Source organism: Brachyistius frenatus, unplaced genomic scaffold (assembly GCF_029030835.1).
Source record: "Brachyistius frenatus isolate BFR_SWC_R1_liver_20210118 unplaced genomic scaffold, ASM2903083v1 Contig_437, whole genome shotgun sequence".
NCBI lineage: Eukaryota > Metazoa > Chordata > Actinopteri > Embiotocidae > Brachyistius > Brachyistius frenatus.
The window spans coordinates 37,501-62,554 of NW_027211036.1; the positions used below are offsets into that span (position 1 = coordinate 37,501).

The following is a 25,054-nucleotide window of genomic DNA, read 5'->3' on the forward strand; positions in this document are numbered from 1 at the left end:
CGTCATTGTCGGCGTCCTCCTGACCAGAGTTCGGAGTGAACACACAGTTGTCCTGGTGGACAAAGACAGCATGTCACACACTCACAGCTCCTCATCATCACGATTATCATTATCATCATCATCATCACCACCATAATCATCACCATCATCAGCTAGCATAATTCCAGGCTGATGGAGAATACGTAACATCGCTCTCGTGAATGTGCTGTTTGTGACTCAGCACACTGACCTTAAATTAACCAATCAGCAACCATCAGTGATGTCATCAACCATCAGTGATGTCATCGTTGGTTTGTGAACGTTATGAATCCTCTAGTTCAGATTCTGTCCGTCACCATCTTTTCTAGTTCGGAGCGGTTTGGAGCAGGAAGTGACCAAATTTGGACAAGCTGGGGGAGGAGCCAGCGGTGGATCTGACCAATCTGATTGGAAACCTGACGATACTACGTCCCGCCCACCGATAGCTGTAACCTGACTGCACCACAGACCTGTCATCACTTATAATAACTGTTATGCTCTAATAACTGTTGTTATAATAACTGTTATGCTATAATAACTGTTATGCTATAATAACTGTTATGTTATAATAACTGTTATGCTATAATAACTGTTATGCTCTAATAACTGTTATGTTATAATAACTGTTGTTATAATAACTGTTATGCTATAATAACTGTTATGCTCTAATAACTGTTATGTTATAATAACTGTTGTTATAATAACTGTTATGCTATAATAACTGTTATGCTCTAATAACTGTTATGCTATAATAACTGTTGTTATAATAACTGTTATGATATAATAACTGTTGTTATAATAACTGTTATGCTATAATAACTGTTATGCTATAATAACTGTTGTTATAATAACTGTTGTTATAATAACTGTTATGATATAATAACTGCTATGCTATAATAACTGCTATGCTATAATAACTGCTATGCTATAATAACTGTTGTTATAATAACTGTTATGCTCTAATAACTGTTGTTGTAATAACTGTTATGCTCTAATAACTGTTATGCTATAATAACTGTTATGTTATAATAACTGTTATGCTATAATAACTGTTATGCTCTAATAACTGTTATGCTCTAATAACTGTTGTTATAATAACTGTTATGTTATAATAACTGTTATGTTATAATAACTGTTGTTATAATAGCTGTTATGCTATAATAACTGTTGTTATAATAACTGTTATGCTATAATAACTGCTATGCTATAATAACTGTTATGTTATAATAACTGTAGTTATAATAACTGTTATGCTATAATAACTGTTATGCTATAATAACTGTTATGTTATAATAACTGTTATGCTATAATAATTGTTATGTAATAATAACTGTTATGTTATAATAACTGTTATGATATAATAACTGCTATGTTATAATAACTGTAGTTATAATAACTGTTATGCTATAATAACTGTTGTTATAATAACTGTTATGATATAATAACTGCTATGCTATAATAACTGCTATGCTATAATAACTGTTATGCTATAATAATTGTTATGTAATAATAACTGTTGTTATAATAACTGTTGTTATAATAACTGTTATGCTATAATAACTGTTATGTTATAATAACTGTACTGCATCAACAACTAGAGACATGATTGGTCCTCCAGCCAACCTGTTTGCAGTGTTTGTCGTTGTCCATGCAGGGCAGAGAGCGGTCGGGATACCCGTCGATGTCTGTGTCCACTCCACACGTGTTCCCATTACCGGCCCAGCCGATGTTACACTGCTCTCTCACACACACACACACACACACACACACACACACACACACACACACACACACACACACACACACACACACACACACACACACACACACACACACACACACACACACACACATTATCACAGTGATGATCAACATTATTCAGACAGATATGGAACTTTTCTCTTGTTCTTCAAACATTTGTTCAAATTCACAAATCAACCTGCACACACACAACAAACACACAACCAACAATAAAATACAAACACACAACAAACACACACACACAACCAACATTAAAATACAAACACACAACAAACACAAAACCAACAATAAAATACAAACACACAACAAACACAAACACACAACCAACAATAAAATACAAACACACACACACAACCAACAATAAAATACAAACACACAACAAATACACAACAAACAAACACACAACAAACACTAAAATACAAACACACAACAAACACAACAAACAAACAAACACACAACCAACAATAAAATACAACACACAACAAATACACAACAAACACACACACAACAAACAATAAAATACAAACACACAGACAACAAATATACAACAAACAAGAAAATATAAACAACACATCCACATTTTAAAACCACTACAGTCAGTAAGTTTAATTTATGTCTCAGGACATCGTTGTCCCTCTGAGGACATTGTTGTCCCTATAAAGACATGATTGGTGGACGGTTAGAAATGATAACATGAAGAGAGTTCACCTCTTCCTCACATGTATCAATGTGTTTCAGGAACCAGAACCAGAACCGGACCTATAACGGCCCGGCACGGATGGAGGACACACGGGAGGACAGCTGGGTCCAATCCGTCCACAACAGGGTTCTATCATATATCCTTGTGTTATATTCCACATAGAAGGAGCTGATTCAGCTGTTTGGTGGAGCTCAGCTGTGAATAAATGTTACTCAACATGAGGTTGGAGACCCCTGCTGTAGACAGATGTAGCCAGTTAACGTGACATCCGTCCCTCTGACCGGGGACATCAGAGGTTTCCATGTCCTGGTTGATTCTACTTCCTGTTCCTGAGGACATTCGTATGTTGTTGTTAGTATGACCGTTAGAACATACGACATTTTTATCAAAGAGAAAACATTACATCTATCTGAAATGTTCAAACTTGAAGATGTGATTGAAAAAAACGTCCCCTCTGGACGATGCCGTGTCCACGTTACGTCCTCTACTCGTTCATAACAAGCAAGCTAACATTAGCCAGACACTGTTTTATAGAACTACAACTCGCATGATGCTGCGCTTCTCCATGACGTCATGAAGCTCTGTCTTGAGAGAATCTGAATCAAACTGTGGACACAGAAGACGGACGTCCTCACCCTGCAGGACACCTCTCCGTTCCTCTCCATGGCACAGTGGGCGTTGGTGTCACAGGGGTTAAAGGTCAAAGCGGCGCAAGACTTCCTGGGTAAGCAACCTGATGTCTGGTTACCAAGGAAACCAGGTTTACAGCCACCACACTTGTATGAACCCTGAGACCGAAAGAACAGACGAGTTAGAAGCAGCGTTACCGCAGGACGTCCAGCAGAGGGCGCCACGTCTCTTCTACACTTCAGATCAGCTGATCAGTTCTCTGGAAAGTCACTGAGCATTCAGGATAATCAATGATTAAACAGGAAATTACACACACACACCGTTGTATCTTTAGCACCCGCTGTGTTTAGCTGAACAGGTGAGAACAGGTGTGAACTCACCACAGTGTTGATGCAGACAGAGTTGGACACACAAGCGTCGGGTAGGTCGACACACTCATCAATGTCCACACACTCCTGAGGGACGGACATTACAAACACACACTCAGTGTGACATCACGCTGACAACATTCATGAACACAGAGACAAACTGTCCTCTGAGACACGTTCAAATATCAAATCAGATGGACGACTCTGTAAAGACTATTATTATTATTATTATTACAGAGAACATGCACTCACACAGAGAGGCCCGGAATCGAACCCAGAACCTTTTCGCTGTGAGGCGACAATGCTACCCATTGCATCCCATATTTATTTATCGTTTATGTATTTATATAATATACATATAAATAAATAGAAGATCATATTTTTGTCAATCTGTTTCCTCATCAACACACTGACACACTTCCTGTTCCCGTGACAACGCCGCAGAGAAGTCAGGACACCTGCTGACTCAGCGCTGTCTCCACCCATACGGGCGCGCTGGTGAACAACACCGGCTCACCTTCAGCTGCACAGCGACAGGAAATAAAGAGTCAGTGTGCGTCTGACCTGTTTGTGCATCTTGGCGAAGTCTAGTCCAGTTCCAGCCAGCGGCGCCCCCCACAGGCCTGGAGGACAGGGCTGACAGCTGAACCCGCCCACCGCGTTCACACAGGCGTCAGGAGAGAAACATGGCTGCAGCTCGCACTGGGGAGGGGAGTTACCATGGCGACCATTTGTACTTACATATTCTATTTGCTGGACACTGTTGTGTAAGTGTTGTTGTACATTTGTGTACATGTGTGGTTGTGAGATGTTGTGTAGTTCTGTACATGTAGTGTAGTTGTGTAGTTGTGGTACCTCGTCCACGTCCCTGCAGTGCGTCCCGTTGCCGCTGGTCCCAGGTGGGCAGCCTCCACAGGTGAACCCTGGGTAATGTAGGCTCTCCATACAGGAAACACCTATATAACAAGGATTAGGAGAGCAGCGGGAACGAGGCTCGTGGAAACCTGCGCACACACACACACACACACACACACACACACACACACACACACACACACACACATCAGTCAGATGTCCCACCTGTTAGCGTGAAGAGGACGAAAAACTGCTGACTCACCACAAACCTGACACTCCAGGATGGTGTTCCTGATCAGAGACATCTCCTTCACCTAAGGACAGACACATGTCAATCAGTGCTACTGTCTCTGTCTCACCTGTCCTCTGACATCCTGTCTCACCTGTTCTCGGATGTCCTGTCGCAGCTCTCCCAGGATCTGGTTGAAGATGATGAGCTGACCAATCAGAGCCTTGGTGTGGTCACCTGACCACCAAACAAACAGGAAGTGTTGTCAGTAAACAGGTGAAGTTATTATTGATCACTTTGATTAGTAAAAATAAATACATCTCACCCAGGATGGAGTTCACCTCTCCGCTCACTGCAACATCAGACATCATCAGGTTATTGATCAGATTATTGATTATTGATCAGACTGATTATTGATTGGACTGATTATTGATCAGACTGATTATTGATCAGATTATTGATTGTTGATCAGATTGATTATTGATCACCTGAGTTGTAGGCTGATGAGTCTCCTTGGAACGGACAGTCGGTCAGAGCTCCAGCTTTAGCAACGCTGCCCCCTAGAGACAGTCTGAGGGACTCCACAGCACCCTGACAGGGAGGACAGAGGGAGAGAGTGAGACAGAGAGGGACAGGGAGGTACAGAGTGAGACACGGAGGGGGAGAGTGAGACAGGAAGGGAAAGAGCGAGACAGAGAGGGACAAAGAGGGACAGAGTGAGACGCATGGAGTCTTTCTCCTGCTGAAGACACAGTATGGTTCTTTCTGACCTGCAGGCGGGCGTACGCCTTCTGTCCGTGTCTGATCTCCACCATCTCCGCCTCTCTGGGCAGAGGAACCAATGGGGGCAGGCCCTGGCTGGAATCAGCCAATCGGCAGTCGACGTACAGCTCCATCTGCATGTTGTCACGGTGAAGACCACCGAGCCTCAAGATGATGGAGTGAGACCGACCGTCAGCCAGGTGAGCATTCTGGAGGTTCACCGTGTGGATCTTCCCATCAGATCTGACATAACGGACCAGGACTGGAGGAGGAGGACGAGGACGAAGAGCAAGAAGAAGAGGAAGAAGAAGAGAAAGAGCAGGAGGAGGAGGAAGAAGAGGGAGAAGGATGAGGAGGAGGAGGACAGAGGCGGGAAGAGGGCAGTTAGCCTCATAAAACACTTGGAACAGAGAGAACACTTGGAACACGTGCAGACGGTCCTCCCACCTTTGTTGATCTTCCCCATGACGGCCAGCTCCACATACTTCCTGTTGTCCTGCTTGCTGTAGAGTCCCAGCAGAACTCCCCCCAGCTTCGCCGGCAGCCGAAACGTTGATACCACGTAGACATCACTGAGCGCGCTCAGACCGCCAGACAGCTTCTCCACCGCAGCAATAGTCTGCTTGGAGTCCTGGAGACTCAGCACATCGATCACTGAGGGACAGACACGTCTTTAACAGGCAGCAGATGGACACGAGACCGCTTTAAATAATAGCGTAAACTAACCACTTTAAATAATAACGTCAACTAACCTTTTTAAATAACAACGTAAACTGACCACTTTAAATAATAACGTAAACTAACCACTTTAAATAATAACGTCAACTAACCACTTTATATAATAACGTCAACTAACCACTTTAAATAATGTCAACTAACCGCTTTATATAATAACGTCAACTAACATTTTTAAATAACGTAAACTGACCACTTTATATAATAACGTCAACTAACCGCTTTATATAATAACGTAAACTAATCGCTTTATATAATAACGTAAACTGACCACTTCATATAACGTAAACTGACCGCTTTATATAATAACGTAAATTGACCGCTTCATATAATAACGTAAACTGACCGCTTTATATAATAACGTAAACTAACCGCTTTAAATAATGTCAACTAACCGCTTTATATAATAACGTCAATTAACCTTTTTAAATAACAACGTAAACTGACCACTTTATATAATAACGTAAACTAACCACTTTAAATAATAACGTCAACTAACCACTTTATATAATAACGTCAACTAATCGCTTTATATAATAACGTCAACTGACCGCTTTATATAATAACGTAAACTAACCGCTTTATATAATAACCTAAACTAACCGCTTCATATAATAACGTAAACTAACCGCTTTATATAATAACGTAAACTAACCGCTTCATATAATAACGTAAACTAACCGCTTCATATAATAACATCAACTAACCGCTTTATATAATAACGTCAACTAACCCCTTTATATAATAACGTAAACTAACCGCTTTATATAATAACGTAAACTGACCGCTTTATATAATAATGTCAACTAACCGCTTTATATAATAACGTAAACCGACCGCTTTATATAATAACGTAAACCAACCGCTTTACATAATAACGTAAACTAACCGCTTTATATAATAACGTAAACTGACCGCTTTATATAATAACGTCAACTAACCGCTTTTTATAATAACGTCAACTAACCGCTTTTTATAATAACGTCAACTAACCGCTTTATATAATAACGTAAACTAACTGCTTTACATAATAACGTAAACTAACCGCTTTACATAATAACGTAAACTAACCGCTTTATATAATAACGTCAACTGACCGCTTTATATAATAACGTCAACTAACCGCTTTATATAATAACGTCAACTGACCGCTTTATATAATAACGTCAACTGACCACTTTATATAATGTCAACCGATCGCTTTATATAATAACGTAAACCAACCGCTTTATATAATAACGTAAACTAACCGCTTTACATAATAACGTAAACTAACCGCTTTATATAATAACGTAAACTGACCGCTTTATTTAATAATGTAAACTAACTGCTTTATATAATAACGTCAACTGACCCCTTTATATAATAACGTAAACTAACCGCTTTATATAATAACGTAAACTAACCGCTTTATATAATAACGTAAACTAACCGCTTTATATAATAATGTAAACTAACTGCTTTATATAATAATGTAAACTAACCGCTTTATATAATAACTTAAACTAACCGCTTTATATAATAACGTAAACTAACCGCTTTATATAATAACGTAAACTAACCGCTTTATATAATAATGTAAACTAACTGCTTTATATAATAATGTAAACTAACCGCTTTATATAATAACGTAAACTAACCGCTTTATATAATAATGTAAACTAACTGTTTTATATAATAATGTCATGCCGAAGAGTTGCTGTCGTTAATTGCACTAACTGATGTAAAAAACTTGTATCTGCTCTGTTTCCTGGTAGAAGGACTCTACAGAAGGAAGACTGAAGGGACATTGCTCAAAACATGAGTTCCAGGATGTTCCGTTTGGATCGACTGGAGACAACCTGCTGCAATTGGCTGGAGGTGTGGCCACTGGTTCACCTCCAGCCAATAGGAGGAGGCTCCTCTCTGCGACCAGTCTCAGTTTGCAAAATAGAAGAGGTTCAAACACAAGCGATAACTTTGTTGCTGTTTCTGAGGTTGTAAAATGGCTGTTTCCATGGTAACAAGTTGACATACAATCATCATTTCTTTCCATATCATTGATTTAACAGTCAACATTATAATCCTGCTGTTTTCAGGTCTTTATGGATTATTGATCTGAAGTCACAATAGATTCCTACAAATGTCCACCCATCCATTATCTACACCAACGGGGGGCAAAGCCTATCCCAGCTGACTTTGGGCGAATGCGGGTAACCTGGACAGGTCATCAGTCCATCACAGAGGCAGACGACAGTTCACCCTTCAGGGACTTCGAATCATACATTGACCAAACATGCACGGAGAACCCAAAGAGAACCAGGAAGCACTCCTGCAAATGTTTCACAATAAAAGCCTGGTTAGGAAATGAAGGATTTCTGTCAACTGAAACTGGGTACTTTTAATTTGAAACAGATTCAGGAAGTGTGGGGTCTATCAGATTGTAATGCAGTAACTTTAACAGGGCAAACGGGAGCAGATCAAAATGAGGCTTCAAATTGACGTCATGAATCAATAAAAACATCTTAAACATTAATATGAACATCATTCAACTTCTCTCATCAAATACAAAGTCAATAAAATATCTCCAGCAGTTCTCTCGGGGTGTTACGACTCCTCCCTTTCGACCTGCTGAGGCTCAAGTGGCATCTTCCTGCATAAGCTGTCAGTCAGGTGGCTGGTTCAAGTGAAGTGTGTCACCTGTCGGCCTCCACCAGAGCTCATACACCAGCCTGGTTCCATTGAGTCTCTGAGGATCCACATCTCCTGGTTCGGTTCGGTTAATCTTTCTCCTTCCACACTGACACACCTTTCTCACCTCCTCCTGTTAAATTCACTGATGCTGCTCATCTTCACACCTCATGTTACTCTTATAGATTAACTTTGTTCATTTGAAATAAAACTCTCCATTGACCCATCTCATCTCCTCTTCTCGTTGAGCCGGTTTGTGACAGTGTTGTTCACACTGGCATGACATCATCCAGTTGGCTCTCGGAGCCACGCCCCTTTCTGGGGGAAAACAATCCAGTACACTGAAGTCAGACCAGCGAGTGCCACTAGAGGTCGTCTCCAAAAAGCCTCTGGCTCCATAGACTCCCATTCAACTTTTCTCATCAAATCCAAAGTGAATAAAATGTGTCCATCAGTTATCTCGGTGTTGTTAGCTAAAGTCACTCCTTCTTCTTAGTTTTCTGGAGGTCCATCTGAAAATAATCCCTCATTCATTAGAAAAGAAGATTCAAGAAGACCTGTTTTTGGGGGCGTGTCTGTGGTGCAGTCAGGTTACAGCTATCGGTGGGCGGGACATAGTATCGTCAGGTTTCCAATCAGATCGGTCAGATCCAGTGCTCAGACCTCCCCCAGCTCGTCCAAATATGGTCACTTCCTGCTCCGAAATAACAAGATGGCGCTTTGCAAATCGTCACATTCAATTTTTATTTACATTTTACACAGTGTCTCCAACTTTTTTGGAAACATGGTTGTGAATAAACCAGAATGTGATGATTATTACATCACAAACTCGTATTTGATAATAATATCAAATATAAGATAAACCAAAGACAACATATCAAATGTTGAAACTGACATTTTATAGGTTTATGAAAAATATCTGCTCATTTTGAATCTGATGGCAGCAACACGTCTCTAAAACGTTGTGACAGGATCAACAAAAGAAAAGTTGTGTAAAGATAAAAAAAAAACACCTGGTGGAACATCTGACAAGTAATTAGGCTACCATGGCAACAGATCAGTAACATCATTGGGTATATATAGCTACGGTTCATAATATCATTAAAAGATTCAGAGAATCTGGAGAAATCCAAGCCGAGATCATTGAAGATGGACTGAGGTGAAGTGGAAAACTGTCCTGTAATCTGATTCATCACAATCTGAGATTCTGTTTGGAAATCATGGACGCTGTCCCAACTTTTTAGAGACATGTTGCTTCCATCAAATTCTAAATAATCATATATTTTTATAAAATAATAAAATGTCTTAGTTTCAACATTTGATATCTTGTCTTTGGTCTATTTTCTACTAAATATAAGTTTACATGATTTATAAATCATCACATTCTGTTTTTATTTACGTTTTACACATTACTACTTTTTTGGAAAGCTGCTGAAGGAGGCGGAGCCATTCTCTGATGTCATAGGTGGACTTCCTGTTTCCACTGAGGAAAATTACAGCTGTTCACATTTGACTTTAATAAATTATTGTTTGTCGTGTTGTTGAACCTTCAGGTTGACTCTGTGACGTCCGCCGGTCCCTGAACGTCTCACATTGCACTATTATTTTCCAGGACATTTTATTTTTAACTTGTGAGTTAATAATAAAAGATCATCTGCAGGAGTGAAAGTTCACTTTTTCAAAGGTCCATTAAACAGTGGAAAGTTTCTGCGGTCAAACTTCATGTTTATAAAATGTTAACAGGCGTTTATTAACCGTTAATAAAGTTTTAAAAGTGAAGCCTTAACGGTTACCTTGGACGTCTGGTCCGTCCGGGACTCCCGCCGTGAGCTGAGCGCAGAGGACCGACAGCAGAACCGGGACAGTCCAACCCATACCGGACCAGAAACGGTGCTGTTCGAACCACCAGAACCAGGTCCACAAACTGCAAAAAGGAGAACCGGAGCTGAAACGGAGAACCGGAGCAGGAGAGGAGGGAGAAGGAGCGGATCCACACCGAAAACCAGCTGCGGAGAGCAGAGGAGAGACCACCGACCGAACGACCGGAGGAACAACTGACGGTCCGGTTCACGAGCCCAGCTGGAAACTGCAGCTGCTGGCGCGCGCTCCACTCTCCTCTGCGCGGCTCGTGCGCGAAGGTTGATTAGCATAAAGCGCGCGACCGAAGACAGACTAATTAGTTTCACTGAGACAAACAAATAAAAAACAAACAAACAAACAACATTTACATATTCAGAGTGAGCCGGAAGTCTAAACTAAATAAAACATGTTTTTAAAATATGTACCAACAGAGAAAAAAATACTCCATTACAAGTAAAAATACTGCAGCAAAATGTAAAAGTTCTCCGTTGAGTAATCCTGTGAGAATCTACAAAATAAAAGCAGCACCAAATATTTCAGAGCTGAGAACAGATGAAGGGAATAATTTCAGGTCCAGACACCCAGAACCAGAACCAGAACAAACACAAACCGGCTGCGTGTCCAACTCCTCCGACAGGAAACAGCTGCAGATGATCAGACACCTGTCACACCTGCTGTCAATCAGCCTGGCGTCAACCTGCTCAGGAAGTTCTACTGTTGTCCAACCAGGAGGTCCTGACCCGGTTCTGACTGGATCCCTGAAGGTTCCAACAACATGCAGTGTTTATGTTTTAACCTGTCGAGAGTATCACGTGATGGAGTCTCACCTGTGGTCACCTTCAGACTGACCTCAGACTGGGAGAGAAACACTGCAGGTGAGATCAGGAGATGTGAGACGAGGTGCAGCTGCAGGAAGTTGATGCAAAGACATAAGAGGAAGATGATGAGGAGGAGTAAATGGTAAATGTTCTGGTCTGCACTTGTATAGCGATTTATCACCTTACGGTCTCAAAGCGCTTTACACTAATGAGGTGGCGCTGCCATCAGGAGCACATTCAGAGGCAACTTGGGGTTCAGGGTCTTGCTCAAGGACACTTCGGCATGTGGACAGGCAGAGCTGGGGTCGAACCACCAACCTTCGATTAGCGGGCAACCCCCTGTATAGCCACAGCCTCCCTACCTCTCCAGAGGAAGATGATGATGAAGATGATGATGTCTCCTCCTGTTCAGCAACATTTATTCACACAGAGAACAATTTCCTCTGAAATCACAAACAGAACATCTTTTTCTAAATACTTAGAAAACTGAACAGTTTGGTTGGTGGGTGCAGCGTGTCTAATGTGGGCGGGGCTCAAACAGGAACAGGTTGAGGCATCCGACAAACACAAGTGTCGGGTAAGATGACCCAGTTCTGGTTCTGGTCTCAGATCTGTGAGTCCTGGTTCCCCCGAGGGTCCGATGGAAGGACTGAATCAGAGTTTTTTTTTCTCCGCTCACTCTCGGGGACTGTTTGTTTCTCATGCTGGAGCGTTCCCATGGAAACCTGTGTTTAACAGCAGGTGAGGGGAGGGAGGAAGCCCCCCCCCCCCAAGCAGGACAACTAAGCTCCACAAACTGCTTCCAGATCGGCTCGTTAAGAGGCCGAGAAGCAAATTCCTGCCGGGTGGCGTCATGAGCAGCTGGGGGGGCGGGGGAATTATCTCCACTTCTGGACCTGAAGGGGGGGGGGGAGGGGGGGCATTATCTCCATATTATTCTGTTTGTTGTTAGGGGGAGGAACACAAAGACTGACATGGTGTCTGGAACCTTCAGAACATTCAGAACCTTTAGGACATTCAGAACCTTTGGGACATTTAGAACCTTCAGAACATTCAGAACCTTTGGGCCATTTAGTACCTTTAGAACATTCAGAACTTTAAGAACCTTTGGAACCTTCAGAACCTTTAGAAGATTAAGAACATTTAAAAACTTCAAAACCTTTAGAAGATTAAGAACATTTAGAACATTCAGAACCTTTGGGACATTTAGTACCTTTAGAACATTAAGAACCTTAAGAACCCTAGAACCTTTGGAACCTTCAGAATCTTTAGAACATTAAGAACCTTTAGAAAATTCAGTACCTTTAGAACCCATAGAACATTCAGTACCTTTAGAACATGCAGTATCTTTACAACATTCAGAACCTTTAGAACCCATAGAACATTCAGAACATTTAGTACCTTTAGAACCTTTGGAACATTCAGAACCTTTAAAACCATCAGAACCTTTAGAACCCTTAGAATCTTTCAAAGCCTTAGCACCTTTAGAACAAAAGGGAACCAATTTAAATAATGTGTTCCGTGTCTGAATGGGATAAAAAAATGAAACATTTGATGTTAAAATGTTAAAAATGAAGATTGTCCAGACAGAACGTCCTCAGGATTATTTTTAATTCATCTCTGAACATGTAGCTGCACCACTTCCTGTCCACTTCTTGTCCACTGAGACCTTCAGGGAACTGCTGATTAATGAATATTTAATAGTGACAGTTTTCTGAGGCTCTTTGGTCGTTTACAAACATCTCTGATCTCATTAATATTATTCACGTCCTTCAAGTTCCATGACGACGTCGTCAGCCGTCCCCCTCTTCCTCCTCCTCGTGGTCGTTGGCCTGCAGGTCCGGCGGCTCCTCCAGCGCCTCCTGCTGGCCGTGCTGGATGGAGACAATGCCGGTGAGGAGGGCATAGCTCAGCATGGCGCCCAGCGCCACCACAGCAGACAGGAACTGCTTCCTGCGCTTGTTGGGTACGTGGTCAAAGTCTCCGCCCTCTGGCTGGGGGGATGTCTTCTGATTGGACGTCTCTGAAAAAACACAGCAAAAGGACGTCAGCCGTGTGAACCCTAGACATTACCTGTACATTTCTCTAGGACAGTTCTCTCTGATGGACATCATTACCTGGACGTCTCCAGGACAGTTCTTTCTGAGGAACCCTTGACATCGTTACCTGGACGTCTCTAGGACAGTTCTCGCTGAGGAACCCTTGACATCGTTACCTGGACGTCTCTAGGACAGTTCTCGCTGAGGAACCCTTGACATCGTTACCTGGACGTCTCTAGGACAGTTCTCTCTGAGGAACCCTTGACATCGTTACCTGGACGTCTCTAGGACAGTTCTCGCTGAGGAACCCTTGACATCGTTACCTGGACGTCTCTAGGACAGTTCTCTCTGAGGAACCTTTGACATCGTTACATGGACCGTCTCTAGGACAGTTCTCTCTGAGAAACCCCTGACATCGTTACCTGGACGTCTCTAGGACAGTTCTCTCTGAGGAACCCTTGACATCGTTACCTGGACGTCTCTAGGACAGTTCTCGCTGAGGAACCCTTGACATCGTTACCTGGACGTCTCTAAGACAGTTCTCTCTGAGGAACCCTTGACATCGTTACCTGGACGTCTCTAGGACAGTTCTCTCTGAGGAACCCTTGACATCGTTACCTGGACCGTCTCTAGGACAGTTCTCTCTGAAGAACCCTTGACAACGTTACCTGGACGTCTCGAGGACAGTTCTCTGTAAGGAACCTTTGACATCGTTACCTGGACGACTCTAGGACAGTTCTCTCTAAGGAACCCTTGACATTGTTACCTGGGCGTCTCTAGGACAGTTCTCTCTAAGGAACCTTTGACATTGTTACCTGGACCGTCTCTGGGGAAGTACAGCAGCAGGATGTTGGTGCAGAAGTTGGTCAGGTTGTCGAGGGACTTCAGGTGCTGCTGCAGCTTCCCGTTGGGCAGTTTGGACTTCAGGATCGGTGCCAAGTGACCGAAGACGTAGGCGTCAAGACTCGAAGGTCTGAAGAGGAAAAGACCAAAGAAAGTTTTAAATCAATGACTCAGATTGAATCTGTAAAGATTGAGAGGGAGGAGAAGGAAGATGAGAAGGAACTCACGAGTCTCCGAAGAAGAACTTGTGTGAGCCGAGTCGTTGGGACAGCAGGTTCATACACTCAGCAGCATCACGGTACAACTGTTACACAACAGACACACAACACAGAGGTTAGAGACTAACCCCAAGTCTCCTCCGTGACGAGTTTTACGACCGCTGGGACTCAGACAGCCGTTCATCCCTCAACGACCATCCTGCGTCACTGCTGAGGAACCGACTCTTCTGCAGGGAGGTCGCAGCTCGTACCAGACGTTCTCGTACCGGAGGTTCTCCTACGGAGGTTCTTGTACCAGACATTCTCGTACCGGAGGTTCTTGTACCAGAGGGTCTCGTACGGAGGTTCTCATATGGAGGTTAGACTGCCAAGCCGTGGTCACAGCTCGTACTGGAGTCAACATTTACATCCACTACATGCTCGTGTTACATTATTAAATATTTATATAAACCTTCAGCTGACGGACAGCGGTGTTTCTGGATCATGTTTCTATCGGGGGGGGGGGGGGGGGGGGGGGGGGGGGGGGGGGGGGGGGGGGGGGGGGGGGGGGGGGGGGGGGGGGGGGGGGGGTTTCTTCTTTGGAGAGTTTTAACATCATTTGTGGACGCAGCGATGAACTGTGTTCACAGACGATGGTTTTCACAAGTGTTCCTGAGCCCATGCAGTGATTTCCACTCCAGAATAGTGTGTTTTTAATGCAGTGCTGCCTGAGGGCCCGAAGATCACCACCATCCAATATTGGTTTCCAGCCTTGTCCCTTGTGTTCAGAGATTTCTCCAGATTTTCTGAATCTTTTAATGATATTAGGTAGGTAGGTAGGTAGTTACTTTATTAATCCCCAAGGGGAATTTTTTTTCGCTACAGCAGCATACAGGAAGCAATAAGATAATAGAATAATAAAAAGCAATAAAATAGCAGTAAAAAAATATTAAATGCACAGTATATACAGTACAGTATATACCTATATATATATTATATACAAACAAACCAAGAAACACAGTCAACAGTGTTATTGTTGTGTGATGGATTTTGCCAGAGGTGAGTTATTGTACAGTCTTATTGCGGTCAGGAGGAATGATCTCCTGTATCAGGAATGATCTCCTGTATCTGGAATGATCTCCTGTATCTGGAATGATCTACTGTATCAGGAATGATCTCCTGTATCTGGAATGATCTCCTGTATCAGGAGTGATCTCCTGTATCTGGAATGATCTCCTGTATCTGGAATGATCTACTGTATCAGGAATGATCTCCTGTATCTGGAATGATCTCCTGTATCAGGAATGATCTCCTGTATCAGGAATGATCTCCTGTATCTGGAATGATCTCCTGTATCAGGAATGATCTCCTGTATCAGGAATGATCTCCTGTATCTGGAATGATCTCCTGTATCTGGAATGATCTCCTTTATCAGGAATGATCTCCTGTATCAGGAATGATCTCCTGTATCAGGAATGATCTCCTGTATCTGGAATGATCTCCTTTATCAGGAATGATCTCCTGTATCTGTCCTTGTGACAGCAGCTGGAGGAGTCTTTTGGACAAAGTGCTCCACTGTCCCTGCAGCAGGTGGAGAGGGTGGTCAGGATTATCCAATATGGATCCTCCTCTCCACCTCCTTTTCCAGACTGTCCAGTTTGTAGCTAATGATGGAGCCGGCCTTCTTAACCAGTTTGTTAAGTCTGTTGGTGTCTCCGGCTCCAATGCTGCCCCCCCCCCTCCACCTCTCTCCCCCAGCAGACCACAGTGAAGTACAGTTCACTGGCCACAACAGATGGTAGAACATCTCCAACATCTCGCTGCACACATTAAAGGATCGAAGTTTCCTCAAGAAAAAGAGTCGACTCATCCCCTTCTTGTAGACAGCGTTGATGTTGGTCTTCCAGTTGTCTGTTGTCGATGGACATGAACCGTAGACGATGAAATCCACTAATTCTTTGTAGTTTTACGTTGAGGAACATTATTCTTAGATTGTTGAACTATTTTCCAACACGTGAACCTCTCCCCATCTTCACTGCTGAGACTCTGCCTCTCTGAAATCATCTTTTATACCCAATCATGTTGATCTGTTGCCATGGTAACCTCATTAGTTCTGAGATGTTCCACCAGGTGATTTAAAAAAAAAAAATCTTTACACAACTTTTCTTTTGTTGATCCTGTCACAACGTTTTATAGTTGTGTTGCTGCCATCAGATTCAAAATGAGCAGATATTTTTAATAAAACAATAAAATGTCAGTTTTAACATTTGATATGTTGTCTTTGGTCTATTTTATATTAAATATGAGTTTACATGATTTAATAATTATCACATTCTGGTTCTATTTACTTTTGAGTGTCCCGACTCCTCTGGAAACAGGGTTGTACACACAGATCTTTAAAGGACAGCTGTCCTTTTATTGGACCATTCAGCTCTAAACTACCCAGAAACTACCCAGAATGGTAGGTAGGTAGGTATATATGGAATGCAAGTGTTATGGAGAAGTGAGCTCCAGCTGATCAAACCCAGAGTGACCCAGACACAGAGAACCGTTGTAGGAAAACCTTAATTCGTTCCTGACACGTCAACGGTTTTCTGACAGGAACAAATCGGTGTTTAACGACCTCCCTGAGCGCTGTGACCTCTGACCTTTGTGGAGCTTTTGTTCCAACCAGCAGTTTCCCGACAGAAAGTTTTCCTTTCCTCTGAATTTGTTCCAAATACTTCAGCAGCCTGAACACATGGAAACGATATGAGAGTGGAAAACTGCCATGTTCCACTCGGAGAACCGCTCCGTGTTCTCCATGATGATGTCATCACAGGTTCTGCTGCAGCACAGCGCACAAAATAATAATTATGATAATAGTAGTAATTATAACAATAAATATTATTATTATAACAATAATAACAATAAATATTATTATAACAATAATAGTAATAATAATAATTTCCACTTTAGCAAAAGAAAAGTAGGAGTGAATGAAAGATGAGGAGGAGGAAGGAGAGACATGAAGAACAGGAGACCTGGAGACCGGGAGACCGGGAGAACGGGAGAACAGGAGAACGAGAGAACGGGAGACCAGGAGAACAGGAGAACAGGACAACTGGACAACAGGAGAACGAGAGAACGGGAGAACTGGAGACCAGGAGACCAGTAGAACTGGAGACCAGAAGAACGAGAGAACGGGAGAACGGGAGACCTGGAGACCAGGAGAACAGGACAACAGGAGAACGGGAGAACTGGAGACCAGGAGAACTGGAGACCAGAAGAACGAGAGAACGGGAGACCTGGAGACCAGGGGAACTGGACAACAGGAGAACGAGAGAAAGGGAGAACGGGAGAACTGGAGACCAGAAGAACGAGAGACCGGGAGAAAGGGAGAACTGGAGACCGGGAGAACGGGAGACCAGGAGAACGAGAGAACAGGAGAACTGGACAACAGGAGAACGAGAGAACGGGAGAACTGGAGACCAGGAGAACTGGAGACCAGAAGAATGAGAGAACGGGAGAACGGGAGACCTGGAGACCAGGAGAACAGGAGAACTGGACAACAGGAGAACGAGAGAAAGGGAGAACGGGAGAACTGGAGACCAGAAGAACGAGAGACCGGGAGAAAGGGAGAACTGGAGACCGGGAGACCGGGAGACCGGGAGAATGGGAGAACTGGAGAACTGGAGAACTGGAGAACAAGAGAACAAGATGCTGATGCTAACACTCGCTATATAGCAATAGCTTATAAAGCAGCTAGCAGCAGACCGTCAGGGCGGCCCGACCCATGAGGACGAGCCCAGCTGTGAGCTTGTCCTTCAGGGTGGACACAATACATGTGCTATCTCTGTCTCTGATTGGCTGCTCCCTCTCCATTCAGTCATGTGAGCAGGTCTCCTCACCTCCTTCTCCAGCTCCTCTCCGGCCTCCAGGCCCTCGTCTCCTCGTAGCAGCCGCAGTTTCTCCAGCTGGCGGCGCTGCATCCGTCCGGGCAGGAAGAAGTTCAGCGGGAAGGGCATGTGCTCGGCGTACCAGCAGCGAGTCACGTCCACGTAGTTCTTCGGCTCGATCCAGAAAACGTAGATCTGCAGCGGTCAAAGCAGAGATTCAGGAACACGTGTAGGAGCGGCCGAGTTTAAATGGACGCATGTTGTCCTGCAATCAAGAAGAGAAACGCTCTCACCAGAGCCGGCATGAGTTTCTCCTCCATCAGAGAGATGAAGGCCAGACTGTCGGCGCCCTCCTTCGCAGATAGGTCGTAGTCCGCGTTGTATTTCTTAAAAACACACCAGACGTGACGTCACATTATGATATCAAATAAATTAAATCAGTGTTAATTTATTACATATTAGGACTCTAACACAGATATGATTAGGAGCGGGGCTCTTTGATTGACAGGTCTATGGTGCAGTCATGTTTACAGTATAGGTGGGCGGGGCATAGAGTCCTGGGAGACAGACAGCTGTGTGTGTGTGTGTGTGTGATACTCTAACATGTTTAGTTTCAGTGTTCTCCTCCCGAGCACATGAATGAAGATGGGACTCCCCTCACAGCGTAGCTCCGCCTGCTCTCTGCTGCTCCTGCTGAGCTTTATGAGATTCATCAGCTGTACTGGAATGTTTCCTTCTACAACTTCCTGTTGTTAATGAGGTCACTGCAGACACTAATACCCACACACACACACACACACACACACACACATAGACACACACACACACTAACACACACAGACACACTAATACACACACAGAGTCTGGTCCCAGTCTGAACCAGCGGTTCCTAAACTGAGGGGCGGGGCCCTCTTCAGGACCTCAGACCCCCTGCAGATGGACCAGAGTAAAAACATAATCTACTGTCATTCAAATAGTTTTTATTTGTTACTGATTAATTATTGTGGTGGCGGGGCATGGTTAGCTCAGCTGCAGGGGGGGAGAGAGTGAGGGAGTGGTTCAGGGAACGGTGCCGGGAGGAGGATAATTGGCACAGCTGATCTGAATCGGGGGAATTGTTTTCTCCCCTTACATAAGTAAGCAGGACCTGGTGAGGAGGAGGATGAGGAAGCAGCCTGGAAACGGACACTCGGAAGCTGGGCAGGAGAGCGCCGGCACCGGGTGTAACAGAGTGTGTGCCGCAGGGTGGATCGAACAATAAAAGCGAAACCATAAACCAAACTTTGTGGCTCAGCGTGTGTCGTCTGTCTCAAGGAACCCCCACGGTAGCTCAGACGTGCTACAATTATGAAATCAGTTTATTGGAAGATTAAAATGACCAGTTTTCTGTTATTAAATAATTCTATAAGTAAAACTGAATTGAGGGTGGGTTACCTGTTTTCTGAGGTGGATGATGATGTCAGAGGGGCGGGACAGAGTTTCTTTCTGATTGGTCCTCAAAACAGGAAGTGAACCTTTGAAGACAGAAAGGAAACATCATGAACACGTCAAGTCTGAGTTTCTTCTTCATGTGTAACTCACCGCTGGGACTCCTCCACGGATTGGACATCTTTCTGAGCTTCAGAGGAGCTCCAGCGAACTGAGCGTAGGCCTGAGGAGAGAAAACACAAAAACAGGTCAACAACAGCTCAACAACAGGTCAACAGGTCAACAGGTCAACAGGTCAACAGCTCAACAGCTCAACAACTCAACAACTCAACAACAGGTCAACAACAGGTCAACCGCTCAACAACTCGACGACAGGTCAACAACAGGTCAACAAGAGGTCAACAACAGGTCAACAAGAGGCCAGCAACTCAACAACAGGTCAACAAGAGGTCAACAACAGGTCAACAGCTCAACAACTCAACGACAGGTCAACAACAGGTCAACAAGAGCTCAACAAGAGGTCAACAACAGGTCAACAAGAGGTCAACAACAGGTCAACAGCTCAACAACTCAACGACAGGTCAACAACAGGTCAACAAGAGTTCAACAACAGGTCAACAACAGGTCAACAAGAGCTCAACAAGAGGTCAACAACAGGTCAACAAGAGGCCAGCAACTCAACAACAGGTCAACAAGAGGTCAACAACAGGTTAACAACTCAACAACAGGTCAACAACAGGTCAACAGCTCAACAACTCAACGACAGGTCAACAACAGGTCAACAGGTCAACAAGTCAACAACCCAACAACAGGTCAACAGCTCAACAACAACAACTCAACAACAACTCAACAACAGGTCAACAAGAGGTCAACAACGCAACAACAGGTCAACAAGAGGTCAACAACTCAACAAGAGGTCAACAACAGGTCAACAACTCAGCAACAACTCAACAACAGGTCAACAACTCAACAAGAGGTCAACAAGAAGTGAACAACAGCTCAACAACAACAACTCCTACAACTCAACAACAGGTCAACAACAGGTCAACAGATCAACAACAGGTCAACAACAACTCAAAAACAGCTCAACAACAGGTCAACAGATCAACAACAGGTCAACAACAGGTCAACAACTCAACAAGAGGTCAACAACAGGTCAACAGCTCAACAACACGTCAACAACGGGTCAACAAGAGGTCAACAACATGTCAACAAGTCAACAACAGGTCAACAACACGTCAACAAGAGGTCAACAACAGCTCAACACCTTAACAACAGGTTAACAGCTCAACAACAACTCAACAACAGCTCAACAACAGGTCAACAAGAGGTCAACAACAGGTCAACAAGAGGTCAGCAACTCAAAAAGAAGTCAACAAGAGGTCAACAAGAGGTCAACAAGAGGTCAACAGCTCAACAACAGGTCAACAACTCCAACTTGTTTACTGATGGCCCTTCAAAATAAAAGTTTCAAAGATGAGTGTGGAAGGAGTCCGGTCAGATGACTCAGTTCTTCTGGAAATATAAATAAAAGCCTCATTCAACTTTTACAACCAGAAAAACTGAGGAGGAATTTCCTCATAAATGTGCAGCCGTGCGGTCAGAGTGGTGGAGGGGAGGAGGCAGCCAGCTGTGGAGCCAGCAGCACATCTGGCTCTGTGTGGAACTGAAGGATCGACACAGGGACATCACATGCAAGGTAAATGGGGGCGTGGCCTGATCGTCTGTCTTCGAGAACCAAGCCCGATGGAACCAGCTGGTCGGAACCAGACGGTTGGAACCAGATGTCAGCGTCTCCGTTAGACCTCAGGATATCAAAACACTTCCTGGTCAGGGGTGGCTCATCGTGCTGCTTCAGTCCAACAGTGACACCTCCTCCATCATGATGATGTCACTGTCACCCTTCAGTATTTCTGAAGCACCGCCTCCTGCTCTAACCCGACTGATGTACCTCTGAAGCCCCGCCTCCTGCTCTGACCTGCTGATAGACCTCTGAAGCCCCGCCTCCTGCTCTGACCCGCTGATAGACCTCTGAAGCCCCACCTCCTGCTCTGACCCGCTGATAGACCTCTGAAGCACCGCCTCCTGCTCTGACCCGCTGATAGACCTCTGAAGCCCCACCTCCTGCTCTAACCCGACTGATGCACCTCTGAAGCCCCGCCTCCTGCTCTGACCCGACTGATGCACCTCTGAAGCCCCACCTCCTGCTGACCCGCTGATAGACCTCTGAAGCCCCACCTCCTGCTCTGACCCGCTGATAGACCTCTGAAGCACCGCCTCCTGCTCTGACCCGACTGATAGACCTCTGAAGCACCGCCTCCTGCTCTGACCCGCTGATAGACCTCTGAAGCACCACCTCCTGCTCTGACCTGCTGATAGACCTCTGAAGCCCCACCTCCTGCTCTGACCCTACTGATGCACCTCTGAAGCCCCGCCTCCTGCTCTGACCCACTGATAGATCTCTGAAGCCCCGCCTCCTGCTCTGACCCGCTGATAGACCTCTGAAGCACCGCCTCCTGCTCTGACCCGCTGATAGACCTCTGAAGCACCGCCTCCTGCTCTGACCCGCTGATAGACCTCTGAAGCCCCACCTCCTGCTCTGACCAGCTGATAGACCTCTGAAGCACCGCCTCCTGCTCTGACCCGCTGATAGACCTCTAAAGCACCGCCTCCTGCTCTGACCCGACTGATGGATGACTCCGAAACTGCAGCAGGTTCACGTAGGGAAAAATTATCAGAGTTTTCCAACCACTGCAGACGACCGCCGTCATTACCCAGCATGCAGTGCTGCCTTGCTCTGTGATCTCAGCCCAACACTAACACTCTGGTTTCATCACTCAGGGGCTCTGCTGCCCTCAGCGCAGTCTGCAGGCAGGATCACCGTGTCAACATACTGTCAGTACCACATCAGTCATGGAAACTGCAGCCACAAAGCATGCTGGGAGGTCACCAGTCTGGAACTACAACCACGTCTCCACTGCTTTAAAATGTTGCACAGCAAATTTCTGGAGTGAAATATCCTGGAGTTCAACAAAGAGTTTGATTTTGGGAGTTTATTTTCTAAGTTCGACTCCAGCTGGTGTTCAGAGACTCTCTGGTAATATTCTGGTGTTGATTCTCTGAGTGTTGAGAAGCATCATTCAACACAACTCCGTGTTAACTGCTTTGTTGCTGTAATTAGCATTTCCCAGCATGCCTTAGTTATTTCGTCGTAACTTTTGAGAATAAAGCAACCACATTAAATCTAAGTGATGGGCAGAAATTATATTTAGTTTTGTTAAAACATGCTGTTATTAATATTTCAATGAAGACATAATGATAAATAAAATGAGGCTATCATTCAAAACCATAAGTGTACAAGGGAGGAACGTAACATAAGTTTTGATGCAGCATTAATTGTTGCAGACTAAATATAATCACACTGACTATAATTGTTAAATATAAATATGGGATGAATATGTTGTTATCTTGTTGTCAGTCTGACCTGAAACTTTTGTAGTATGATGACATTTTAACTCCATGAAAGTCAAACAATTCACATGTTTAAGTGTTGACTGTTAACATTGTGAGAGTTCATATTCAAACAACTCAAGGTTAAAGTAGAATTTACTCTTCATGGGAGTCGAGTTTTAAGTTCAACTCCTGAAAAGTGTTAAAAATCAACTCCAAAAAAAGAGTTCCTTCCACTCTGCTTCAGTGAATTCGATGTCTTACATGTAACAAAGCAAAAAGAGTTGATTTGAACTCAGAGTTTATTCAAAAGATGTGAATTTGCTGTGTGGTCTCACACTTTACTGTTTAACGGAGTCAGTTTGTTTTCCTGCTGATCAACAGTTCATCTGAAGTTTATCATTTTACAAATCTCATTATCTCCCATTAAAAGAACCAAACAGCAGAATGAGGAGCTCCTCCTCCTCATCACACGCCATCGCATCATCCATTAATCGCATCATCCATTAATCCGACAGATGTCTCACTTCAGTACATATTCTGTACACTAAATGTAGGAACTGATTTTTGAATCTCTTGTAACAACTGTAACAACAATAACAACAATCCAAACTCTTCATTTTATTATCAGGTGTGATGAAGAGGAGCAGCCAGCTGAAGTCTGATCATTTAAACACACTCTCACACCACCTGCTGGGAGGAAGGAGAATTACACCCTAAACTACATTTAGGTTAGGTTAGGTTAGGTATTTACTTTATTAATCCCAGAGGGGAAATTTTTCCGCTACAGCAGCATACAGAAGCAACAAGATAATAAATAAATAAATAATAATACTGTTTATCCTCCAGAATACTTCTGGTTCTGGATCCAGTTCTGTGTGAGAGGGAACCATTCATCGGTACAACTAGTTACCGTACTCACTTCATTACTGATATCGGTACAACTAGTTACCGTACTCACTTCATTACTAACATCGGTACAACTAGTTACCGTACTCACTTCATTACTAACATCGGTACAACTAGTTACCGTACTCACTTCATTACTAACATCGGTACAACTAGTTACCGTACTCACTTCATTACTAACATCGGTACAACTAGTTACCGTACTCACTTCATTACTAACATCGGTACAACTAGTTACCGTACTCACTTCATTACTAACATCGGTACAACTAGTTACCGTACTCACTTCATTACTAACATCGGTACAACTAGTTACCGTACTCACTTCATTACTAACATCGGTACAACTAGTTACCGTACTCACTTTATTACTAACATCGGTACAACTAGTTAGTCATATGTCATTCTGGACCGGAACCAGACAGGATTCATTTATTGATATTTCTATATTGATTAACTGACTGATTAGTCGATTACCAGTTTCAGTAACAGACGAATGATCCCTGAACTTCAGAATAAAACAAAAAACGACTATGGGACGATTAATCGACCAACTGATCGCTGCATGTTTATCATCACTTTATCAATATGGAGAGTCATCGATCAGTTTCACCGCGGCTCGTCGAGCTGTTAGCATGCTAACGTTAGCAGCTGTCTGGGCGTGCGTCCGTGTACCAGCGCGCGGGGCAGAGAACCGGTGAGTCGAACCGGTCTCGGTCCAGACTGACACTCACCAGAACCACCAGGCAGTCGGTGCTGACGGACGGTAGACCCCAGTCTCCTTCCCAGCAAAACAACTCGTCCGGCGCCGCCATCTTCACCCAGAACCGTGACCTCTCACACCGGAAGGACACCTTCTTCCGTTAGCATGCACTACCAAAATAAAATTTCATTTTAAATCAAC

The 25,054-nt window shown here is 43.9% G+C and overlaps 2 protein-coding genes and 2 long non-coding RNA genes across 5 annotated transcripts in view; 2 read left to right on the top strand and 2 right to left on the bottom strand.

The window, feature by feature from the left end:
• Positions 1-10,789, bottom strand: part of thbs3a (thrombospondin 3a) — a 19,390-nt gene extending 8,601 nt beyond the window's left edge. The window contains exons 1-13 of one of the 2 annotated variants that reach the window (XM_069725679.1): positions 10,522-10,788; positions 5,771-5,977; positions 5,332-5,585; positions 5,050-5,152; positions 4,887-4,913; positions 4,716-4,798; positions 4,595-4,646; positions 4,333-4,481; positions 4,042-4,179; positions 3,490-3,564; positions 3,115-3,267; positions 1,642-1,752; positions 1-52 (exon numbers count right to left, since the gene is read on the bottom strand). The exon at positions 1-52 is cut by the window's left edge and continues 56 nt beyond it. In XM_069725679.1, the coding sequence (XP_069581780.1) occupies positions 1-52; positions 1,642-1,752; positions 3,115-3,267; positions 3,490-3,564; positions 4,042-4,179; positions 4,333-4,481; positions 4,595-4,646; positions 4,716-4,798; positions 4,887-4,913; positions 5,050-5,152; positions 5,332-5,585; positions 5,771-5,977; positions 10,522-10,603 (1,486 nt within the window). In that variant the 5' untranslated portion in view covers positions 10,604-10,788. Of the gene's footprint in view, positions 53-1,641; positions 1,753-3,114; positions 3,268-3,489; positions 3,565-4,041; positions 4,180-4,332; positions 4,482-4,594; positions 4,647-4,715; positions 4,799-4,886; positions 4,914-5,049; positions 5,153-5,331; positions 5,586-5,770; positions 5,978-10,521 lie in introns of both variants that reach the window. The other variant, XM_069725680.1, reaches the window with a different exon arrangement.
• A 2,210-nt stretch (positions 10,790-12,999) lies between these two features.
• LOC138637169 (metaxin-1-like) lies at positions 13,000-25,009 on the bottom strand. The gene is made up of 8 exons (XM_069725677.1): positions 24,885-25,009; positions 19,945-20,014; positions 19,798-19,877; positions 18,657-18,749; positions 18,376-18,558; positions 14,516-14,592; positions 14,261-14,418; positions 13,000-13,429 (listed from the first exon to the last, which is right to left on the bottom strand). The coding sequence occupies exons 1-8, from the start codon at positions 24,963-24,965 to the stop codon at positions 13,200-13,202; spliced, it is 972 nt and encodes a 323-aa protein (XP_069581778.1). The 5' UTR covers positions 24,966-25,009; the 3' UTR covers positions 13,000-13,199.
• On the top strand, positions 14,702-15,072 carry LOC138637171 (uncharacterized). The gene is made up of 2 exons (XR_011312346.1): positions 14,702-14,777; positions 14,822-15,072. It is a non-coding gene; the product is annotated as an uncharacterized lncRNA (long non-coding RNA).
• On the top strand, positions 20,334-20,742 carry LOC138637170 (uncharacterized). Its single transcript, XR_011312345.1, has 3 exons — positions 20,334-20,382; positions 20,438-20,519; positions 20,708-20,742. It is a non-coding gene; the product is annotated as an uncharacterized lncRNA (long non-coding RNA).
• Positions 25,010-25,054: the final 45 nt, after the last annotated feature.